The 19,196-nt window shown below is 39.8% G+C and overlaps 1 protein-coding gene across 3 annotated transcripts in view; it reads left to right on the plus strand.

Moving 5' to 3' along the window:
• Window positions 1-19,196, plus strand: part of REXO5 (RNA exonuclease 5) — a gene marked incomplete at both ends in the record, with an annotated part of 42,332 nt that overhangs the window by 20,515 nt on the left and 2,621 nt on the right. For 2 of the 3 annotated variants that reach the window (XM_079718320.1, XM_079718321.1), the window contains 7 exons: window positions 306-426; window positions 10,853-10,957; window positions 11,455-11,592; window positions 14,784-14,876; window positions 15,508-15,724; window positions 15,971-16,155; window positions 17,073-17,191. In XM_079718320.1, the coding sequence (XP_079574446.1) occupies window positions 306-426; window positions 10,853-10,957; window positions 11,455-11,592; window positions 14,784-14,876; window positions 15,508-15,724; window positions 15,971-16,155; window positions 17,073-17,191 (978 nt within the window). The remainder of the gene's footprint in view (window positions 1-305; window positions 427-10,852; window positions 10,958-11,454; window positions 11,593-14,783; window positions 14,877-15,507; window positions 15,725-15,970; window positions 16,156-17,072; window positions 17,192-19,196) is intronic. The other variant, XM_079718322.1, reaches the window with a different exon arrangement.

Consider the following 19,196-nt stretch of genomic DNA (forward strand, 5'->3'; position numbering starts at 1 on the left):
GAGTTTTGAGTATATTTTTTGTTTATCCTTCCACTCCCTAAATGTAGAGCAACAATGTTCAATATGATTTCTGTAACGGTGGAAATGTTCTATATCTCTGCTGTCTAATAAGGTCCATACATGTGGACCTTATAGTACATGTGACTAGTGCAATTAAGGAACTGAATTTTTATTTTATTTAATTTTAATTTAAATAACCACACGTTGCTAATGGCTACCAGGTTAGACAGTGCAAGTATAGAGAAGTAATTCTTGGGTTAGGGAAAACTGTTGTTTCTACCTTGATCTCTTCTCCTTCTTTACAGTGTTTTAGAATGCTTGGACTCAATGGGCCAGAAGCTCCTTTTCTTGACTCAGGAGGCAGATGCTACTGAACTTTCTTCTTCCAAAAACTGTCAAACTATTAAGTGCTTTTCAAATAAAGAGGTGAGTGACCCAGGATCTCTTTGAAGGTTGCATTCAGAGTAGAGGGTAATGTAACCCTTTGCAACCCATGCAAGTATCAAGCTTTTTTTCATCAGCAACCTTGGCTACCATTAGCCAGTCTGGCTTCTATCTCAAATTTTGTGTGGAGCACTTTTAGTCTCAATTACCCCATAGGAACAGAACTGTCAGCTGCCAGTGTCTGTTTCCAGATTCCAGCAGGCCTGTGGCTTTGCCCTTGCACACCACTTTGAATTTCTGTTCTTTTTTCTGGTTCATGGAGATGTTTATCTTGGTTTTTAGCCTGACTATATCTTTTTGGTTTTCATATATATATATATATATATATATGTACTTTTTTTTTTTTTTTTTTTTTTTTTTTGTGGTATTCAGGCCTCTCACTGTTGTGGCCTCTTCCATTGCGGAGCACAGGCTCCGGATGCGCAGGCTCAGCAGCCATGGCTCACGGGCCCAGCCGCTCCGCGGCATGTGGGATCTTCCCAGACCGGGGCATGAACCCGTGTCCCCTGCATCGGCAGGCAGACTCTCAACCACTGCGCCACCAGGGAAGCCCTGTTTTGTAGTTTTTAGCATAGAAGTGTTTCACCTCCTTGGTTCGGTTTATTCCTAAGTATCTTATTGTTTTTTGATGCTATTGTACATGAGATTTTTTTCTTAATTTCCTTTTTTGATTGTTCGTTGTTAGTATGTAGAAACACAACTGATTTTTTGTGTGTTGATTTTGAATCTTTCAAATTTGCTGAACTCATTGTTTAGTCCTGACATTGCTTTTGTAGAATTGTTAGGGTTTTCTACATGTCCTACGTGAACAGAGAGAGCTTTTCCAATTTGGACGACTTTTGTTTCCTTTTCTTACCTAATTACTCTGGTTAGAACTCTCAATACTGTGTTGAATAGAGTGGCAGGAGCAGGCATCCTTGTTCCTGATCTTAGAGAAAGTTTTCAGTCTTTTCACCTTTGAGTGTGATGTTAACTGTGGGCTTTTCATATATGGCCTTTATTATGCTGGGGTAGTTTCCTTCTATTTCTAGTTTGTTGAGTGTTTTTATCTTGAAAGAGTTTGAATCTTGTCAAATGCTTTTTCTGCATCAGTTCATTGATCATGTGGTTTTGTCTTTCATTCTGTTAATGTGGTATATTACATGGAATTGTTTTCATACATTGAACCATCCTTGCATTCCAGGAATATATCTCACTTGGTCATGGTGTATAATACTTTTAATGTGCTGTTGAATTCAGTTTGCTGACATTTTGCTATTTAAAATAATCACTAGATTGGAAGGACTATTTCCATTTTGTTGTTTTCTGTATGTCTTACAGCTTTTTGTCCCTCCTCTCCTTTCTACTGTCTTCCTTTGAGTTTTACTTTTTTTTTTTTTTTGGTAGAGACATGCTTTGATACCCTTCTCATTTCCTTTTGTGTATGTTCTATAGATATTTTCATTGCAGTTACATAAAACATCTTAAAATTATAACATTCCATTTTAAACTGATAGCAGTTTAATTGCATACAAAAACTGTACTCCTATAAGCTCCACCCCCTCCTTTGTTACTGATATCATTGATTGTATCTTTATATGTTATATGCCCATTAACATAGGCATATAGTTATTTTTTTCATGTTTTTGTCATTTAAGTTCTGAATAAGAATTAAAAGTGAATTTAGGCACCAAAGTTACATTAATACAGGTTATTATATGTGTCCATGTATTACCTTAACCGGAAAACTTTTTCATGTTGTTGTCTAGTATCCTTTCATCTTGAAGGACTCCCTTTAGCATTTCTTATAAGAGCAGGCCTAGTGATAATAAACTTTCTCAACTTTTTTTTTCCCCTGCATTTTTGAAGCATAGTTTTGCTGGATACAGTTTTCTTGGTTGATGGTTGTTTTTTGTTTTTGTCTTCTTTTTTTGGTTGATGGTTTTTTTATTTTATCACTTTGAATATATCATGCCACTCTCTTCTGGCCTGCAAGGTTTCTGTTAAGAAATCCACTGATAATCCTATGAAAGCTTCCTTGTATGTGATGATTTGCTTTTCTCTTCCTGCTTCCAAGATTCTCTAATTTTGACTTTTAACAATTTGATTGTAATGTGTCTTTGTGTGGGTCTCTTTGGATTTATCTTTCTTGGAGATCTCTCAGCTTATTGAATTTGTATGTTCATTTCTTTCCTCAGATATGGAGGGTTTTCAGCCATTATTTCTTCAAATAAGCTCTCTGCTCCTTTCTCTCTTCTTCTGGGACTCCTATAATTTGTAAATTGGTCCTAAAGATGGTGTCCCAAAGGCTCTTAGACTCTGTTTCCTTTTCTTCATTCTTTTTTTTTTTTTTTTTTTTTGCTTTAACTTAATGACTTCAAAGATCTGTTTTCAAGTTTGCCTGATCAAGTCTGATGTTGAATCCCTTTAGTGAATCTTCCAACTCACTTAATGTGTTTTTCAGCTGCAGAATTTGTTTGGTTCTTTTTTTTTTTTTTTTTTTTGAATTTTATTTTATTTATTTTTTTATACAGCAGGTTCTTATATAAGTTACCTATTTTATACATATTACTGTATATATGTCAATCCCCAGCTCCCCCAATTCATCCCACCACCACATCCCCACCACCTGCTTTTCCCCCTTGGTGTCCATACGTTTGTTCTCTACACCTGTGCCTCTATTTCTGCCTTGCAAACTGCTTCATCTGTACCATTTTTCTAGATTCCACATATATTCGTTAATATATGATACTTGTTTTTCTCTTTCAGACTTACTTCACTCTGTATGACAGTCTCTAGGTCCATCCACCTCTCTACAAATGACCCAATTTCGTTTCTTCTTATGGCTGAGTAATATTCCATTGTATATATGTACCACATCTTCTTTATCCATTCGTCTGTTGATGGGCATTTAGTTTGCTTCCATGACCTGGCTATTGTAAAGAGTGCTGCAATGAACACTGGGTTGCATGTGTCTTTTTGAACTATGGTTTTCTCTGGGTATATGCCCAGTAGTTGGATTGCTGGGTCATATGGTAATTCTATCCTTAGTTCTTTAAGGAACCTCCATACTGTTCTCCATAGTGGCTGTATCAGTTTACATTCCCACCAACAGTGCAAGAGGGTTCCCTTTTCTCCACACCCTCTCCAGCATTTGTTTGTAGATTTTCTGATGATGCCCATTCTAACCGGTGTGAGGTGGTAACCTCATTGTAGTTTTGATTTGCATTTCTCTAATAATCAGTGATGTTGAGCAGCTTTTCATGTGCCTCTTGGCCATCTGTATGTCTTCTTTGGAGAAATGTCTATTTAGTTCTTCTGCCCATTTTTTGATTGAGTTATTTGTTTTTTTAATATTGAACTGCATGTGCTATTTATATATTTTGGAGATTAGTCCTTTGTCCATTGATTTGTTTGCAAATATTTTCTCCCATCCTGAGGGTTGTCTTTTCATCCTGTTTCTAGTTTCCTTTGCTGTGCAAAAGCTTTTAAGTCTCATTAGGTCCCATTTGTTTATTTTTGTTTTTATTTCCATTACTCTAGGAGGTGGATCAAAAAAGATCTTGCTGTGATTTATGTCAGAGTGTTCTACCTATGTTTTCCTCTAAGAATTTTATAGTGTCTGGTCTTACATTTAGGTCTCTAATTCATATTGAGTTTATTTTTGTGTATGGTGTTAGGGAGTTTTCTAATTTCATTCTTTTACATGTAGCTGTGCAGTTTTCCCAGCACCACTTATTGAAGAGGCTGTCTTTTCTCCGTTGTATATCCTTGCCTCCTTTGCCATAGGTTAGTTCACCGTAGGTGCATGGGTTTATCTCTGGGCTTTCTATCCTGTTCCATTGACCTGTATTTCTGTTTTTGTGCCACTACCATATTGTCTCGATGTCTGTAGCTTTGTAGTATAGTCTGAATCACAAAGTCTGATTCCTCCAGCTCCATTTTTTTCCCTCAAGACTGCTTTGGCTATTCGGGATCTTTTGTGTCTCCGTACAAATTTTAAGATTTTTTGTTCTAGTTCCATAAAAAATACCATTGGTAATTTGATAGGGATTGCATTGAATCTGTAGATTGCTTTGGGTAGTATAGTCATTTTCACAATATTGATTTCTCCAGTGCAAGAACATGGTATATCTCTCCATTTGTTGGTATCATCTTTAATTTCTTTCATCAGTGTCTTATAGTTTTCTGCATACAGGTCTTTTGTCTCCCTAGGTAGGTTTATTCCAAGATATTTTATTCTTTTTGTTGCAGTGGTGAATGGGATTGTTTCCTTAATTTCTCTTCTGATTTTTCATTGTTAGTGTATAGGAATGCAGGAGATTTCTGTGCATTAATTTTGTATCCTGCAACTTTACTAAATTCATTGATTAGCTCTACTAGTTTTCTGGTGGCATCTTTAGGATTATCTATGTAGAGTGTCATGTCATCTAGAAACAGTGACAGTTTGACGTCTTCTTTTCCAATTTGTATTCCTTTTATTTCTTTTTCTCCTCTGATTGCCGTGGCTAGGACTTCCAAAACTAGGTTGAATAATAGTGGCGAGAGTGGACATCCTTGTCTTGTTTCTGATCTTAGAGGAAATGCTTTCAGTTTTTCACCATCGAGAAAGATGTTTGCTGTGGGTTTGTTGTATGTGACCTTTATTATGTTGAGGTAGGTTCCCTCTGTGCCCACTTTCTGAAGAGTTTTTATCATAAATGGTGTTGAATTTTGTCAAAAGCTTTTTCTGCATCTATTGAGACGATCATATGGTTTTCATTCTTCAGTATGTTAATATGTTGTATCACATTGATTGAGTTGCATATATTGAAGAATCCTTGCATCCCTGGGATAAATCCCACTTGATCATGGTGTATGATCCTTTTAATGTGTTGTTGCATTCAGTTTGTTAGTATTTTGTTGAGGATTTTTGCATCTATATTCATCAGTGATATTGGTCTGTAATTTTCTTTTTTTGTAGTATCTTTGTCTGGTTTTGGTATCAGGGTGATGGTTGGCCTTGTAGAATGAGTTTGGGAGTGTTCCTTCCTCTGCAGTTCTTTGGAAGCGTTTGAGAAGGATAGGTCTTCTCTAAATATTTGATAGAATTCACCTGTGAAGCCATCTGGTCCTGGACTTTTGTTTGTTGGAAGATTTTTAATCACAGTTTCACTTTCATTACTTGTGATTGGTCTGTTCATTTTTTCTGTTTCTTCCTCGGTCAGTCTTGGAAGGTTACATGTTTCTAAGAATTTGTCCATTTCTTCCAGGTTGTCCATTTTATTGGCATAGAGTTGTTTGCAGTTGTCTCTTACGATGCTTTGTATGTCTGGGGTGTCCGTTGTAACTTCTCCTTTTTCCTTACTAATGTTATTGATTTGAGTCCTCTCCCTCTTTTCCTTGATGAGTCTGGCTAAAGGTTTATCAATTTTGTTTTTCTTCTCAAAGAACCAGATTTTAGTTTTATTGATCGTTGCTACTGTTTTCTTTGTTTCTCTTTCATTTATTTCTGCTCTGATCTTTACAATTTCTTTCCCTCTACTAACTTTGGGTTTTGTTTGTTCTTCTTTCTCTAGTTCCTTTAGGTGTAAGGTTAGATTGTTTATTTGAGATTTTTCTTGTTTCTTGAGGTAGGCTTCTATTGCTATAAACTTCCCTCTTAGAACTGCTTTTGCAGCATCCCATAGGTTTTGGATCGTCGTGTTTTTGTTGTCATTTGTTTCTAGGTATTTTTTGATTTCCTCTTTGATTTCTTCAGTGATCTCTTGGTTATTTAGTAACGTATTGTTTAGCCTCCACATGTTTGTGTTTTTTACGTTTTTTTCCCTATAATTTATTTCTAATCTCATAGCGTTGTGCTCAGAAAAGATGCTTGATATGATTTCAATTTTCTTAAATTTACTAAGGCTTGATTTGTGACCCAAAATGTGATCTATCCTGGAGAATGTTTCGTATCCACTTGCGAAGAAAGTGTAATCTCCTGTTTTCTGATGGAATGTCCCATAAATATCAATTAAATCTATCTGGTCTATTGTGTCATTTAAAGCTTGTGTTTCCTTATTAATCTTCTGTCTGGATGATCTGTCCATTGGTGTAAGTGAGGTGTTAAAGTCCCCCACTGTTAATTGTGTTACTGTTGATTTCCTCTTTTATAGCTGTTAGCATTTGCCCTATGTATTGAGTTGCTCCTATGTTGGGTGCATATATTTTATAATTGTTATATCTTCTTCTTGGATTGATCCCTTGATTATTATGTAGTGTCTTTTCTTGTCTCTTGTAACATTCTTTAAAGTCTATTTTGTCTGATACGAATATTGCTACTCCAGCTTTCTTTTGATTTCCATTTGCATGGAATATCTTTTTCCATCCATTCACTTTCAGTCTGTATGTGTCCCTAGGTCTGACGTGGGTCTCTTTAGACAGCATATATGGGTCTTGTTTTTGTATCCATTCAGTGAGCCTGTGTCTTTTGGTTGGAGCATTTAATCCGTTCACATGTAAGGTAATTATCGATATGTTCCTGTTACCATTTTCTTAATTATTTTGTGTTTGTTTTTGTATCTCCTTGTCTTCTGTGTTTCCCACTTAGAGAAGTTCCTTTAGCATTTGTTGTAGAGCTGGCTTGGTGGTGCTGAATTCTTTTAGCTTTTGCTTGTCTGTAAAGCTTTTGATTTCTCCGTCAATCTGAATGAGATCCTTGCTGGATAGAGCAATCATGGTTGTAGGTTCTTCCCTTTCATCACTTTAAATATATTGTGCCACCCTCTTCTGGCTTGTAGAGTTTCTGCTAAGGAATCAGCTGTTAACCTTATGGGGATTCCTTTGTATGTTATTTGTCGGTTTTCCCTTGTTGCTTTTAATAATTTTTCTTTGTCTTTAATTTTTGTCAATTTGATTACTACGTGTCTCGGCATATTTCTCCTTGGGTTTATCCTGCTTGGGACTCTCTGTGCTTCCTGGACTTGGCTGGCTATTTCCTTCCCCATGTTAGGGAAGTTTTCAACTATAATCTCTTCAAATATTTTTTTGGGTCCTTTCCCTCTCTCTTTTCCTTCTGGGACCCCTAGAATGCTAATGTTGGTGCGTTCAGTGTTGTCCCAGAGGTCTCTTAGGCTGTCTTCATTTCTTTTCATTATTTTTTCCTTTATTCTGTTCTGTGGCAGTGAATTCCACCTTTCTGTCTTCCAGGTCACTTATCTGTTCTTCTGCCTCAGTTGTTCTGCTGTTGATTCCTTCTAGTGTATTTTTTTATATATATATAAATTTACTTATTTGTTTATTTATTTATTTTTGGCTGTGTTGGGTCTTCATTTCTATGCGAGGGCTTTCTCTAGTTGCGGCAAGTGGGGGCCACTCTTCATCACGGTGTGCAGGCCTCTCACTGTCGCGGCCTCTCTTGTTGCGGAGCACAGGCTCCAGACACACAGGTTCAGTAGTTGTGGCTCACGGGCCTACTTGCTCCGCGGCATGTGGGTTCTTCCCAGACCAGGGCTCAAACCCGTGTCCCCTGCATTGGCAGGCAGATTCTCAACCACTGCACCACCAGGGAAGCCCTAGTGTATTTTTCATTTCAATTATTGTATTGTTCATCTCTGTTTGTTTGTTCTTTCATTCTTCTAGGTGTTTGTTCTTTCATTCTTCTAGGTCTTTGTTAAACACGTCTTGCATCTACTTGATCTTTGCCTCCATTCTTTTTCCAAGGTCCTGGATCATCTTTACTATCATTATTCTGAATTCTTTTTCTGGAAGGTTGCCTATCTCCACTTCATTTAGTTGTTTTTCTGGGATTTTATCTTGTTCCTTCATCTGGTAAAAAGTCCTCTGCCTTTTCATTTTGTTTCTGTGAGTGTGGTTTACATTCCACAGGCTGCAGGATTGTAGTTCTTGCTTCTGCTGTCTGCCCTCTGGTGGATGAGGCTATCTAAGAGGCTTGTGCAAGCTTCCTGATGGGAGGGACTGGTGGTGGGTAGAGCTGGGTGTTGCTCTGGTGGGCAGAGCTCAGTAAAACTTTAATCTGCTTGTCTGCTGATGGGTGGGGCTGAGTTCCCTCCCTGTGGGTTGTTTGGCCTGAGGCAACCTAGCACTGGAACCTACAGACTCTTTGGTGGGGTTAATGGCCGACTCTTGGGAGGGCTAATGCCAACGAGTACTTCCCAGAACTTCTGCTGCCAGCGTCCTTGTCCCTGGGGTGAGCCACAGTCACCCCCCCGCCTCTGCAGGAGACCCTCGAACACTAGCATGTAGGTCTGGTTCAGTCTCCTATGGGGTCACTGCTCCTTTCCCAGGGTCCTGATGAACACACTGCTTTGTGTGTGCCCTCCAAGAGTGGAGTCTCTGTTTCTCCCAGTCCTGTCGGAGTCCTGCAGTCAAATCCCGCCAGCCTTCAAAGTCTAATTCTGTGGGAATTCCTCCTCCTGTTTCCAGACCCCCAGGTTAGGAAGCATGATGTGGGGCTCAGAACCTTCACTCCCATGGGTGGGCTTCTGTGGTATAATTGTTCTTCATTTTGTGAGTCACCCACCCAGCAGTTATCGGATTTGATTTTATTGTGATTGGGCCACTCCTACCATCTCATTGTGCCTTCTCCTTTGTCTTTGGACTGGACGTGAGTTATCTTTTTTGGTGAGTTCCAGTGTCTTCCTATCAATGATTGTTCAGCAGTTAGTTGTGATTACGGTGCTCTTGCAAGAGGGATGAGCACATGTCCTTCTACTCCACCATCTTCTCAGGAAATTTTTAGGAGACATCCATTTTACAACATATAATAGTAGCTGTTTCTCACCTCCCCACCACCACTCCAAGAGGAGAGGGCAGGCAGGCGGATTGGTGGCACTGCACACTGGCAGCCCGTGGCCCTGCTGGCCCGTGCTCGGCCGGCCGCTCCGCCCCACCGCCATTGCCTCCACCGCCACAGTGTGTGTCTGATTCTTTTTTATAGTTGCTGTCTCTTTAATGAAATACTCATTTTGTTCATGCATAATTTTCTGATTTCATTAGTTGTCTGTCTATCTTTGTTCTCTTTTAGTTCTTTTTTTTTTTTTTTTTTTTTTTTGTCAACTACCTCTCCAATTGTTAGTGCCTGGCATGGTGGAAGGGTAGACTTTCACTAATCAGCTCAGCCTGAGGTTTCAGGACCTCTCAAACATACTTTGAGGATGTGTCTTCTCTGAGCTTGTGCAGGTGCTTTTAGTTGTCTCATATTCCCTGAGCAGCTTGTCCCTGTTTCTCCTCAGAGCTTGCAATCTGTTGCTCCTCCTGACATCTGCCTTTGTAACTGCAGCTCTAATGTGCTATGGTGATTGGCATATGTTTTCAGTGGCTTCCAAACAAGGCTGCCAGTCCTATCAGTGCTCTGAGTCAGGTGAGACAGAAACTAGTCTCTCAGGCAGTGCCCAGCCTAGCCATGACATTGGCTGCGTGGTCCACTCTTGTTTCTGTCCAGAGGGAAGATCCCCAGTGTGGGAAATTTCCTCTGTGTCGAGCCCTGCTGGGTCAGATAGGGGAAGGGACAGATGGGTACACAAAACTACATATTTTCCTTTCCCTTTTGCTGGAGTCCCTTCTGGTTGTTGTTGTTGTTGTTGTTTCTGGGTGCTGTAACTTCTCGACTGGTCTCTAGAGTTGTTGCAAAGGTATTCTGGTCTATATAGTGTTAACTCGGTGTCTATGGAAAACTGAGGGCTTAAAGCTTCCTTGTACTCTATCTTGCTGATGTCATGCTCTCTTTTTCTTTTTTTAAAGTGTTGGGGTTTTTTTTGAGAAAGATGTGCTGGGAAAAATAAGTTTATAATGCTCTTGGGAGGGACTGGTATTTGTTTTATTTTTTTTTCCCCCGCAGGATCCTTAATTTCCCTCCTGATTTCTTTATTTCCTTCTTTTCCTTCACTGCAGTGTCTCCAGCAGGGTATTGCCTTTTCTCTGTATATCTGATTCTCCCCAGAAGCACTGCTTCTCTGAGGCTGTCAAGTCTCTTCCTTGTAGTTAAGTGCTTGAACTATCAAAGTTGTGACCTGTGTTCATTATTTTGGCATTTTGTCGTACTTTCTGTGGCTGATTTTGTTTGTTTCATCCAAGTCTTCCATGCCCCTTGATTTTTTTTTCCCCCCCAGAGTCTCTTGCATCTCTCCTCCCTCTCTTTATTCACAGGCTTGCAGAATTTAACTTGTTTCTTTACTTAGAGGTAATTTGAAGATTGTAGTAGCCTGCTTCTTAGTAATGCTAAAGATCTGGGTCATATGTGATTCTGTTTATTCTCTTTCCTGATTATATGGTTTTTCTACAAGGCTGTGTGGTGTCACCATTTTCTTCTGGACGTTGAAGTCAGCCTCATATTGCTTTTTAATATGGGTAAAAAGACAACCATTGTTTATATTACTGTGGCTCACCTCCATGAGCCACAGTAGACTATTAGGTTCCTGCTTCATCCAGGCTGTGCTGTTTTCTGCAGGTTCTTGAGCAGGCTAGAGTGGAAATCCCCCTGTTTACCTTCAGCATCGTGCAGTTCTCTTTTGAACCCTTTCCACCCAACCTCAGTGAGGAGATGAGCAAAACAGTAAGTGAACGGGTTCTGCTAGATGATTTATTTGACCTGTTATAATCTCCCCCCATTAAGGAAAGTAATACATACTTCATTAAGTTTACTGTATACTTCTCTAAATTTTTTCTGTATGTATCAATATATTACCATTTTCATTTTTATAAAAATGGGAATCAGACTATATATACTGTTTTGCAACTTTATTTTTTCCTTTAACAGTATATCTTACACATCTGTTCATAACACTATATAATCTTATTTCCCTTGTGCTGCATAGTTTTCCATTGTATGATATACCTATTTTCAGCATTTGCACTTTATAAATTTTTGCTATTCCAAATAATGATGCAATGAAATCCCTGTATACAAATCCTTGTACATTTGGCAAGTGTTTGTGTTAAGAAATTCCTTGAAAGGAATTATCCCATGTTTTGACTCATGATTTCTTTAGATTTGACTTAATTCTCTTTCCACATCCACCTCCTTACTATATTCTGTTGTTTTTCTTATAGATGAAGATCAAGTGGATGGAGATGTCAACAGTCTATGCTGGGCCATTTAGCAAATACTGTAACCTTATTGCTCTGAAGAGGCTGTTTAAGAGTTTTGGTCCAGTCCGGTCAGTGACTCTTATTCTTGAAACCCACCAGGTAATGAGACAAGAAAACTTAGATTTTGACCTTCTAATCTAGTGTGGGAAAGTCAGATGCCTTCTAGGGTCCTTCAAGTATTAGTGATTTGAGCTTGATTGTCACCAACTGGAATGTGAGACATGCTCTGTCTCATGGGAACAGTGTTGACCCATAAGAATGTGTGCCCCATATTGCCAGATCTTCTGATTTTTTTGTTTTGAGAATCGAGAAATCTGCCAATTTTCATGTTGTTGGCTCCAATTTTCTTAAATATTATGTAAGCCAGACAAAAAATATGTCTAGTGGTTTAATGTAGTTTATGGGCTTCATGCTTGTGACTTCAGCTTTAAATGATAAAATGCCCTTTCAAAAACAGCAGTAGCTTCCATGTGCCAGGAAGTCTGTAGGGCTTAAATCCAAAGTAGGCTCATAGCTGGGTTAAGATACTAGAGGAGTAGGACTTTTTGTTGTTGTTGCTGTTAGCTCTCCAATCTCTTGGAGTAAGTTTTGTTTATTAGTTTGTTACTTACATAAAAACCCTATAAAGAGTTTAATTATTTTTACTTTTTAAGAAATAATACTTGTATATGGTTTAAAAAATTCATACTTTTTAAAAGGATGTAATGAGTAAGCCTCTATCTTCATGGTCATAGCAGGAAGTCAGATAAAGACTAAAGTTACTATATGAAGCAATAACAACATTATAAACACTATGAGACAGGAAGCCATGAAAAGAATTGAAAATAAAAACTTATAACAGAATATCTGTAGAATGATATTCAATAACTGGTAACAATGAAGGCCTCCAGGGAGAGAGGAGGTGACTGGGAACAGGGGTTAGGGGAAGACTTTTCACTGTAAATTTTTTTATACCTTTAGAATTTTGATATAGGCAACTATTAATCTGGTGCATTAAACTATTATGTGTAATAGCTAATAATATAACTAATAACTATTAGGTTTAGTAACTATTAAAGTGAAGCAAAAATTAAAGTCTCCAAAGCGATCTAACTGCAGAATCCTAGATGTTTAAAATGTGCTTTCCCCAAATCTTTTATTGTCTTTCCTACACCTAAAAACAGAAATAAAAAGATCATCCCTGGGAACATAGACTGAGGGATGGGAAAGGGTATTCAAGGGACTGTAACTCCTTCCTGTAAGTCGTCTTGTCTTTTTTTCTTTCTTTTTTTCTTTCTTTTTGTAAAGTATACATAAAATTTGCCTTTTAAACCATTTTTACATATAGTTCAGTGTTATTAAGTACATTCTCTCTAGAACTTTTTCATCATCCCATACTGAAACTCTGTACCCTTTAAACAGTAACTCCCCAGTCCCGTTTCTCCCAGGCCTATTAACTACTATTGTATTTCCTGTCTTATAAATTTGACTACTCTATGTATATCATATAATTGGAATCCTACAATATTTGTCCTTTTGTGTCTGGCTTATTTCACTTAGCATAATGTCTTCAGGTTTCACCCATGATGTAGTATGTATCAGAATTTCATTTCTTTTCAAGGCTTAATTATATTCCATTGTATGATTATACCACATTTTGTTTATGTATTCGTCCATCAATGAACATTTGGATTGTTTCCACATTTTAGCCATCCTGAATAATGCTACTATGAAATGAACATGGATGTACAAGTATTTGTTTGAGTCCCTGTTTTCAGTTCTTTTGGGTGATATACACAGATGTGGAATTTCTGGGTTAAATGATAATTCATTTCATTTTTTGAGGAACTGCCATACTGTTTTCTATAGCAGCTGCACCATTTTACATTCCCACCCGCAACGCCAAGGGTTCCAACTTCTCCATATTCCAGCTGACACTTGGGTTTCTTTTGTTTTTGTCTTTTTTGTTGTTTGTTTGTTTTTGTTTTTGGCTGCGCCCCATGTGGGATCTTAGTTCCCTGACCAGGGAACAAACCTGTGCCCCCTGCGTTGGAAGCTAGGGGGTCCTAACCACTGGACCGCCAGGAATTCCCCTGACACTTGGCTTTTTTGTTGTTGTTTTTGGTTTGGGGGGGGTTGTTTAGATAGTAGCCATCCTAATGAATGTGAAGTATTAATAGTAGTATCTCATGGTTTTGACTTGCAGCTCCCTAATGATTAGTGATGTTGAGCATTTCTTTGTATGCTTATTGGCCATTGGTATATCTTCTTTGGGGAAATGTCTATGCAAGTCCTTTGCCTATTTTTTAATTGGGTTGATTTTCTTGTGTTGAGTTTTTGGAGTTCTCTATATATTTTATATCTGAATCCTTCAGTAGATACGTGATTTGCAAATATTTTCTCCCATTCTTTCTGCTGCCTTTTGACATTGTTGATGGTTGTTCTCTGATACACCTTTTAATTTTGATAAAGTTTAACTTCTCATATTTTTTTTGTTGCCTGTGCCTTTGGTGTCATATTCAGGAAATCATTGCCAAATCCAATAAGATGAAGCTTTTCTATGGGAGCACTTTAATCTCCATGATGATGCTGTGGCTCAGACCGTCACATAGATTTAGATACTCTGGTGTTAATCAAGTGCAAAAGCAGTCAATTTGAAGATGCAAATCCAGTGGAAGAACTTAACCTCCCCAAGCTTGTAGGAAAGCTGCTTGTCTAAAATTAAGCTAATAAGGCAAATGGGAATCTCTACCTGTGACTTGCAGCGGTAACTTTAGTGATTAATAATAAATGGTATGGGGGCTTCTCTGGTGGCGCAGTGGTTGAGAGTCCGCCTGCCAGTGCAGGGGACATGGGTTCGTGCCCCAGTCCAGGAAGATCCCACATGCCGTGGAGCGGCTGGGCCCGTGAGCCATGGCCACTGAGCCTGCGTATCTGGAGCCTGTGCTCCGCAACGGGAGAGGCCACAACAGTGAGAGGCCCGCATACCGCAAAAATAATAATAATAATAATAATAAATGGTATGAACAGCAAGTTGGGTAGTAAAGAATTTGTTAGTGCTTTCCCCATACCACCTAGGGAGAGAAGCCTTCAATTTTAAGTGACAAGATTATTTTCTGAGAAACCAAGCCCTGAACCATGATGATTCCACTTAAAATTGATGGTCTGTGATCACTGTCTAGCCCAACACATCAAGAACATCCATTCTCGTGGCTCTGGCCACTGTAATTTAGGTGGGCCCCGTTCCTAGCCCCGTCTCTGGCAGTTTGAGCCTGGAAAGCAAAAGTAAGGAAATCTTGATTTTTCTGCAGCCACATCTCTGTATACAATACGAAGTCCTGGAAGGTGCCCAGCTGGCCATAGAGTCTTTGGATGGCAGCCTGGTAGAAGGTACCTGCATCAAGGTAGGGTTGCCAGAGAAAGCATAAAGTAGTACACTTCACTCAATCCTGTATTTTCAATACTTGTATTTACTCAAGCCTGTATTTACAGCACCCTAAGACATAACAGCTTAGGCAAGCACCCTCGAGAGGCTTAAGACACAAGATTTTCTGTTATGGAAAGCCTTCAGCCAAGGCCGGCATTCTTATAGTGGTGACCTAAGACATGATAGCTTTTCATTTTTGTCAAAATCAGCCTGGGCTACATCTTCCATGTACTCTTTATCACTACTTAGGCCCCAAATGGTTTGTTCAGGGTGGTTTTTTTGTGGTTGCCCTTTAGCTTTCAGGGGAATCAAATGGTATTTTGATGTTTCTTATGCAATTAAACAATTTCATTGGTGTAGAAGGCAGAGAACTGATTGCAGTTGGTGGGGGAGAGAAGGAAAGGGAAGAGAGTATTATTTACACAAAAATATTTACATTTTGTATTTATTTATCTATTAAGTTTCTACCATAGTCCTTTGGGGCAGTTATCATTAGGTTCCTTGTATAGATAAGGAAGCTGCAGAATTAAGCTACTTGCTAGTATGTAACAGGCCTGGGGTTTGAAGTGGTGACTTTTCTACCATTAATGCCATCTTTCCTTGGTTAGGTACAGAGGCCTGTGACAGAGCTCACCCTTGATTGTGACACCCTTGTGAATGAGCTGGAACAAGATTCTGAGAACCGAGGTACTATATACCTGTCTGGAGTGAGTGAAACCTTCAAGGAACACCTGTTGCAACAGTCCAGCCTCTTCCTGGGCCTGGAAGCTGCGATCTTGCCTAAAGATCTTAAAAATGGAAAGCAGAAAAAATTCTGTTTCTTGAGTAAGTCTATTGCCATCGAATATAGCCTTGGGGAAAGAGATTAGAGATGGTGGTAACATGAGGTCAGAGAAAGGAAATGTTCAACAAGTAATCCCTCCTGGGCTGGACCAGGTCAACATCTCCTGATTTTGTCCTTCTCCCCTGGCTCTGGATGGGCTCCAGCTTGGATGGTGATCAGGTTTTTTTGTTTTTGTTTTGGTTTTGGTTTTGGTCCTTAATAACTGAAGGGGGTATTCTTGTTTTCAGGATTCAAAACTTTTGGCAATGCCCAGAGGGCCCTTGGCATTCTCACAGGCAAGAACTGGAAGCTGAAAGGCAGACATGCCCTAACCCCCAGGCACCTCCATTCATGGCTCAGGGGCTTACCTCCTGAATCAAGGCCCCCAGGGCTTCGTGTCATACCTCCCCCCTCGGAGAAGGAGGCCTTGCAGGTGAGTGATTAAATGTATCCTGGGGTTAGCGGGGAAAGGTAGCTAGCTACCTTGGTTTGCTGGCTCTGGTGGTTGGCCTTCTGATGTTTATGGAAATTAGACAGGATAGTCCTGCTCAAGTAACACTTAAGCCTTCAATCTTTTTTTTCCTGCCCTGCCACTAGTCTTACTTCACTCTCCAGTGTCTTCCAGCCCTGGACACACCTTTCTTTCTCCAAGATCTCTTATACTTTTGTGCCCTCCAAACTTGCTAAAATCAGGTTTTCCAGGTGTCTCTCCAAGGGACTTTGCGAGGTTAATACAGGAAGTTGGAGAGCTGGACAAGTCTTTAGTGATCTAGGGTTTCCTGAGTACATACATACACAATATGATTTTTGGTGGTCATAGATGGACCTCTTTTTTTCACTTTTATTGTTACGAACTTGTTTTTCTAACATTCATTAAAGTATGCAACCACCACATTGAATGCGTGATTTCATGTATAGTATTACTTAGACGAAGCTAAGGAAGAAATTGATAAAGAAAACCATTAGGGAATATGCAACAGAAGGGTGAAGATAGAAGGTGAATGATTTAAGTTTGGGAAGCCCTGCCGTAGTCTAACGTCCCACACTTAGCAGATGAGAAATAGACACCAGAGCTGGTGAGTGACTTTGTCCAGGTCACAGAGATACTTAATGTCAGAGGCCAGACTAGAGCTCTCCTTAGTGATTTGGTTTCCCTAACTCAGGACCCTAAACTGACTTGGAGGTCTGGGGATGCTGGAGTGGACAAGGAACCCTGCAGTATAGACTCTGGCTTCAGACTGAGGATTTGTACAGAGCCTTTCCCGGGAGCCTGAGGAGGAATGTTGCAGTCCCTCCAAAGGTCAGCGGTGGGTACTCCGACTGAGTGTCAACACCTGGCTTTGATTCTAGATGCTGAAGGTGGACCACCCAAAGATAGCAGTCTGGCACTGGGGCAGGAAGATACGAAAGCTCTACCACAGCCTGTGCTCAGGCACCCTCTGCCTCATCCTGCTGCCAGGAACTGAGAGGTAAGGACTGAAGGGTTGCCCCTTCATGATTCTGACCTCTGGACTCTCTGGACTTAAGCTTTTCTTGGAGAAAAGCCTTTTGTTGACGTCCAGGCACATAAACGAAAACTGAAATGAATCATCTCTTAACTCTCACAGCTCTAAGAGAGAGGTACTGTATCCCCATGTTACTCATATTTGCTCTTATAACTACACTTAGTGGTCCCTCAAGGAGACAGCTCATCCCAGTTTAAAGGCAGAAGTCTTAGGTCCTGCAGCCTCTCTGGAACAAGAGGCACTTGAGTAAAAATGGTCAAGAAGTTCTAGGGCAAGGCCCAGGCTTAGATGTGACTATAACCTACCTTTGCCACATATCAGGAGTGTGTTCCTGCCTTCCCTGCCCTTGCCCCCTTTACCTTTTCTGTTAACTTTTAAGAGATAGGGCCTGTTTTTCTGTTTCTAAGCCTGAGGAATACTGGAGCAGGACTCTGGGTCCAGTCACAGCTGTATCACCTATCTCTGCTGACAAGTAGTGGCCAAGCCACTTTCCCACTGTGGATCTCAATTTCCCTTTGGTAAAATGAGGGATTTGGAGTAAATCAGTAATTTTCAAATGCTTGAAACTATAAAACCCTTTCTTTAAAAGAAAAATTGATGTTAAATCTTTACTAAGGCATAAAGATGAGCAATTCTGAAATGGATGAGTAGGTATATGAATGAATGTGTATGCTGGGGGAGGAGAGAGAGAGGGAAAGAGTGCTTTTTCTGACAAAAGCACAGTTTGAAAATCACTGGATTGTATTATTTCTAAAGTCCCTTAAAATTCTGACATTCTAGGATTCTTTCACAGGCCCAAGGTCCCAGGTGGCAAAACATGAATGCCTCAGGCCTTGAAGCCTGGATCAGAAGTTAACTTCCTGTCATAAAATTCTTGTAACATGTATTAGGGCCACTAGTGAAACAGGCTACCTGCTGGGCAGCTTGAGAGAATTACAGTCTCTGAGAAACAGAAATAAGTACTAGGTTTTACAGCAAAAAAAAAAAAATCTTAGACTGATATACTTCAAACAGGCTTATGGGTAGACTTAACAGCAAGAGGTTTAAAAGTGACCAAAAATTGCCAAAGAAAGAAAAAAGAAAGCTTTTTGTTTAAGAGCTTGGACCCTGAGGGGCAAACTTGCCTGGATAAAACTTCTCAGAGCCAGTGTATGGAGGTAGGGGTAAAATACGGGTTTTCGTGTACCTAGTGGAATACTTAGCGTGTAGTTCCCCATTGTGTAGGTAAACTAAGCCAAGAGAGCGCCAAAGCTTTCTTCTTCCAGAAGTAGCTGGGATGTTCTCAGGGGATGAGGGCTTAGAGGAAGGAGCATTGGGTCAGGGAGCAAAAAAGGCTTAGGTTCTGACTGAGGCAGAGGTCCTAAGGCATGTTTTGACAAGTCAGGAGAAAACTCTGGAAATAGCAAATCCTGTAGTAACAAAACCTGCTGTTACTCCTTTGTTTTAAAAGTTGCACTCTGATTTCCATAGCCATAATGATCAAACCCAGCAGCAGGAGCATGCATTTCCCCAGACTATAAGCTTGCTGTGTGACTGACTTCTCTGGGCCTCATCTGTGCACCTCTCTCCATGATGCCAGCAGATAACACTTGGGAAAGGGTAAAAGCGGCTCAGGAAGAAGGAGTAGCAAGGAGAGTAGAAGGTTTCCTCGTGCTGGGAGCCTGACTCAGCTCTTAATCCTTATACTTCTGGCGACTGCTAAAATTAATACTGAAAATATTAATAATTGCCATAATTCATTAAACCCTTAATGTGTCAAGTACTGCTAAGTGCTTTTGTATGCGGTTTTGGTTAAGGTTGTTGAATCTCCATTTAACAAGATGAGAAAAAGGCTCAGATTAAGCAACTTGCCTAAGGTCACCCAGCTAGTAAGTGCACAATTAATATTTGAATTCTGATGGTCTCTAGGTCCAGAGCCACTCTCCAGCACTTAGAGCTCCAGTCCTCCATAGCCAAAAGGCCTGTGGCT

This window comes from Hyperoodon ampullatus (genome assembly GCF_949752795.1).
Source record: "Hyperoodon ampullatus genome assembly, chromosome: 14".
Classification (NCBI taxonomy): Eukaryota; Metazoa; Chordata; class Mammalia; order Artiodactyla; family Ziphiidae; genus Hyperoodon; species Hyperoodon ampullatus.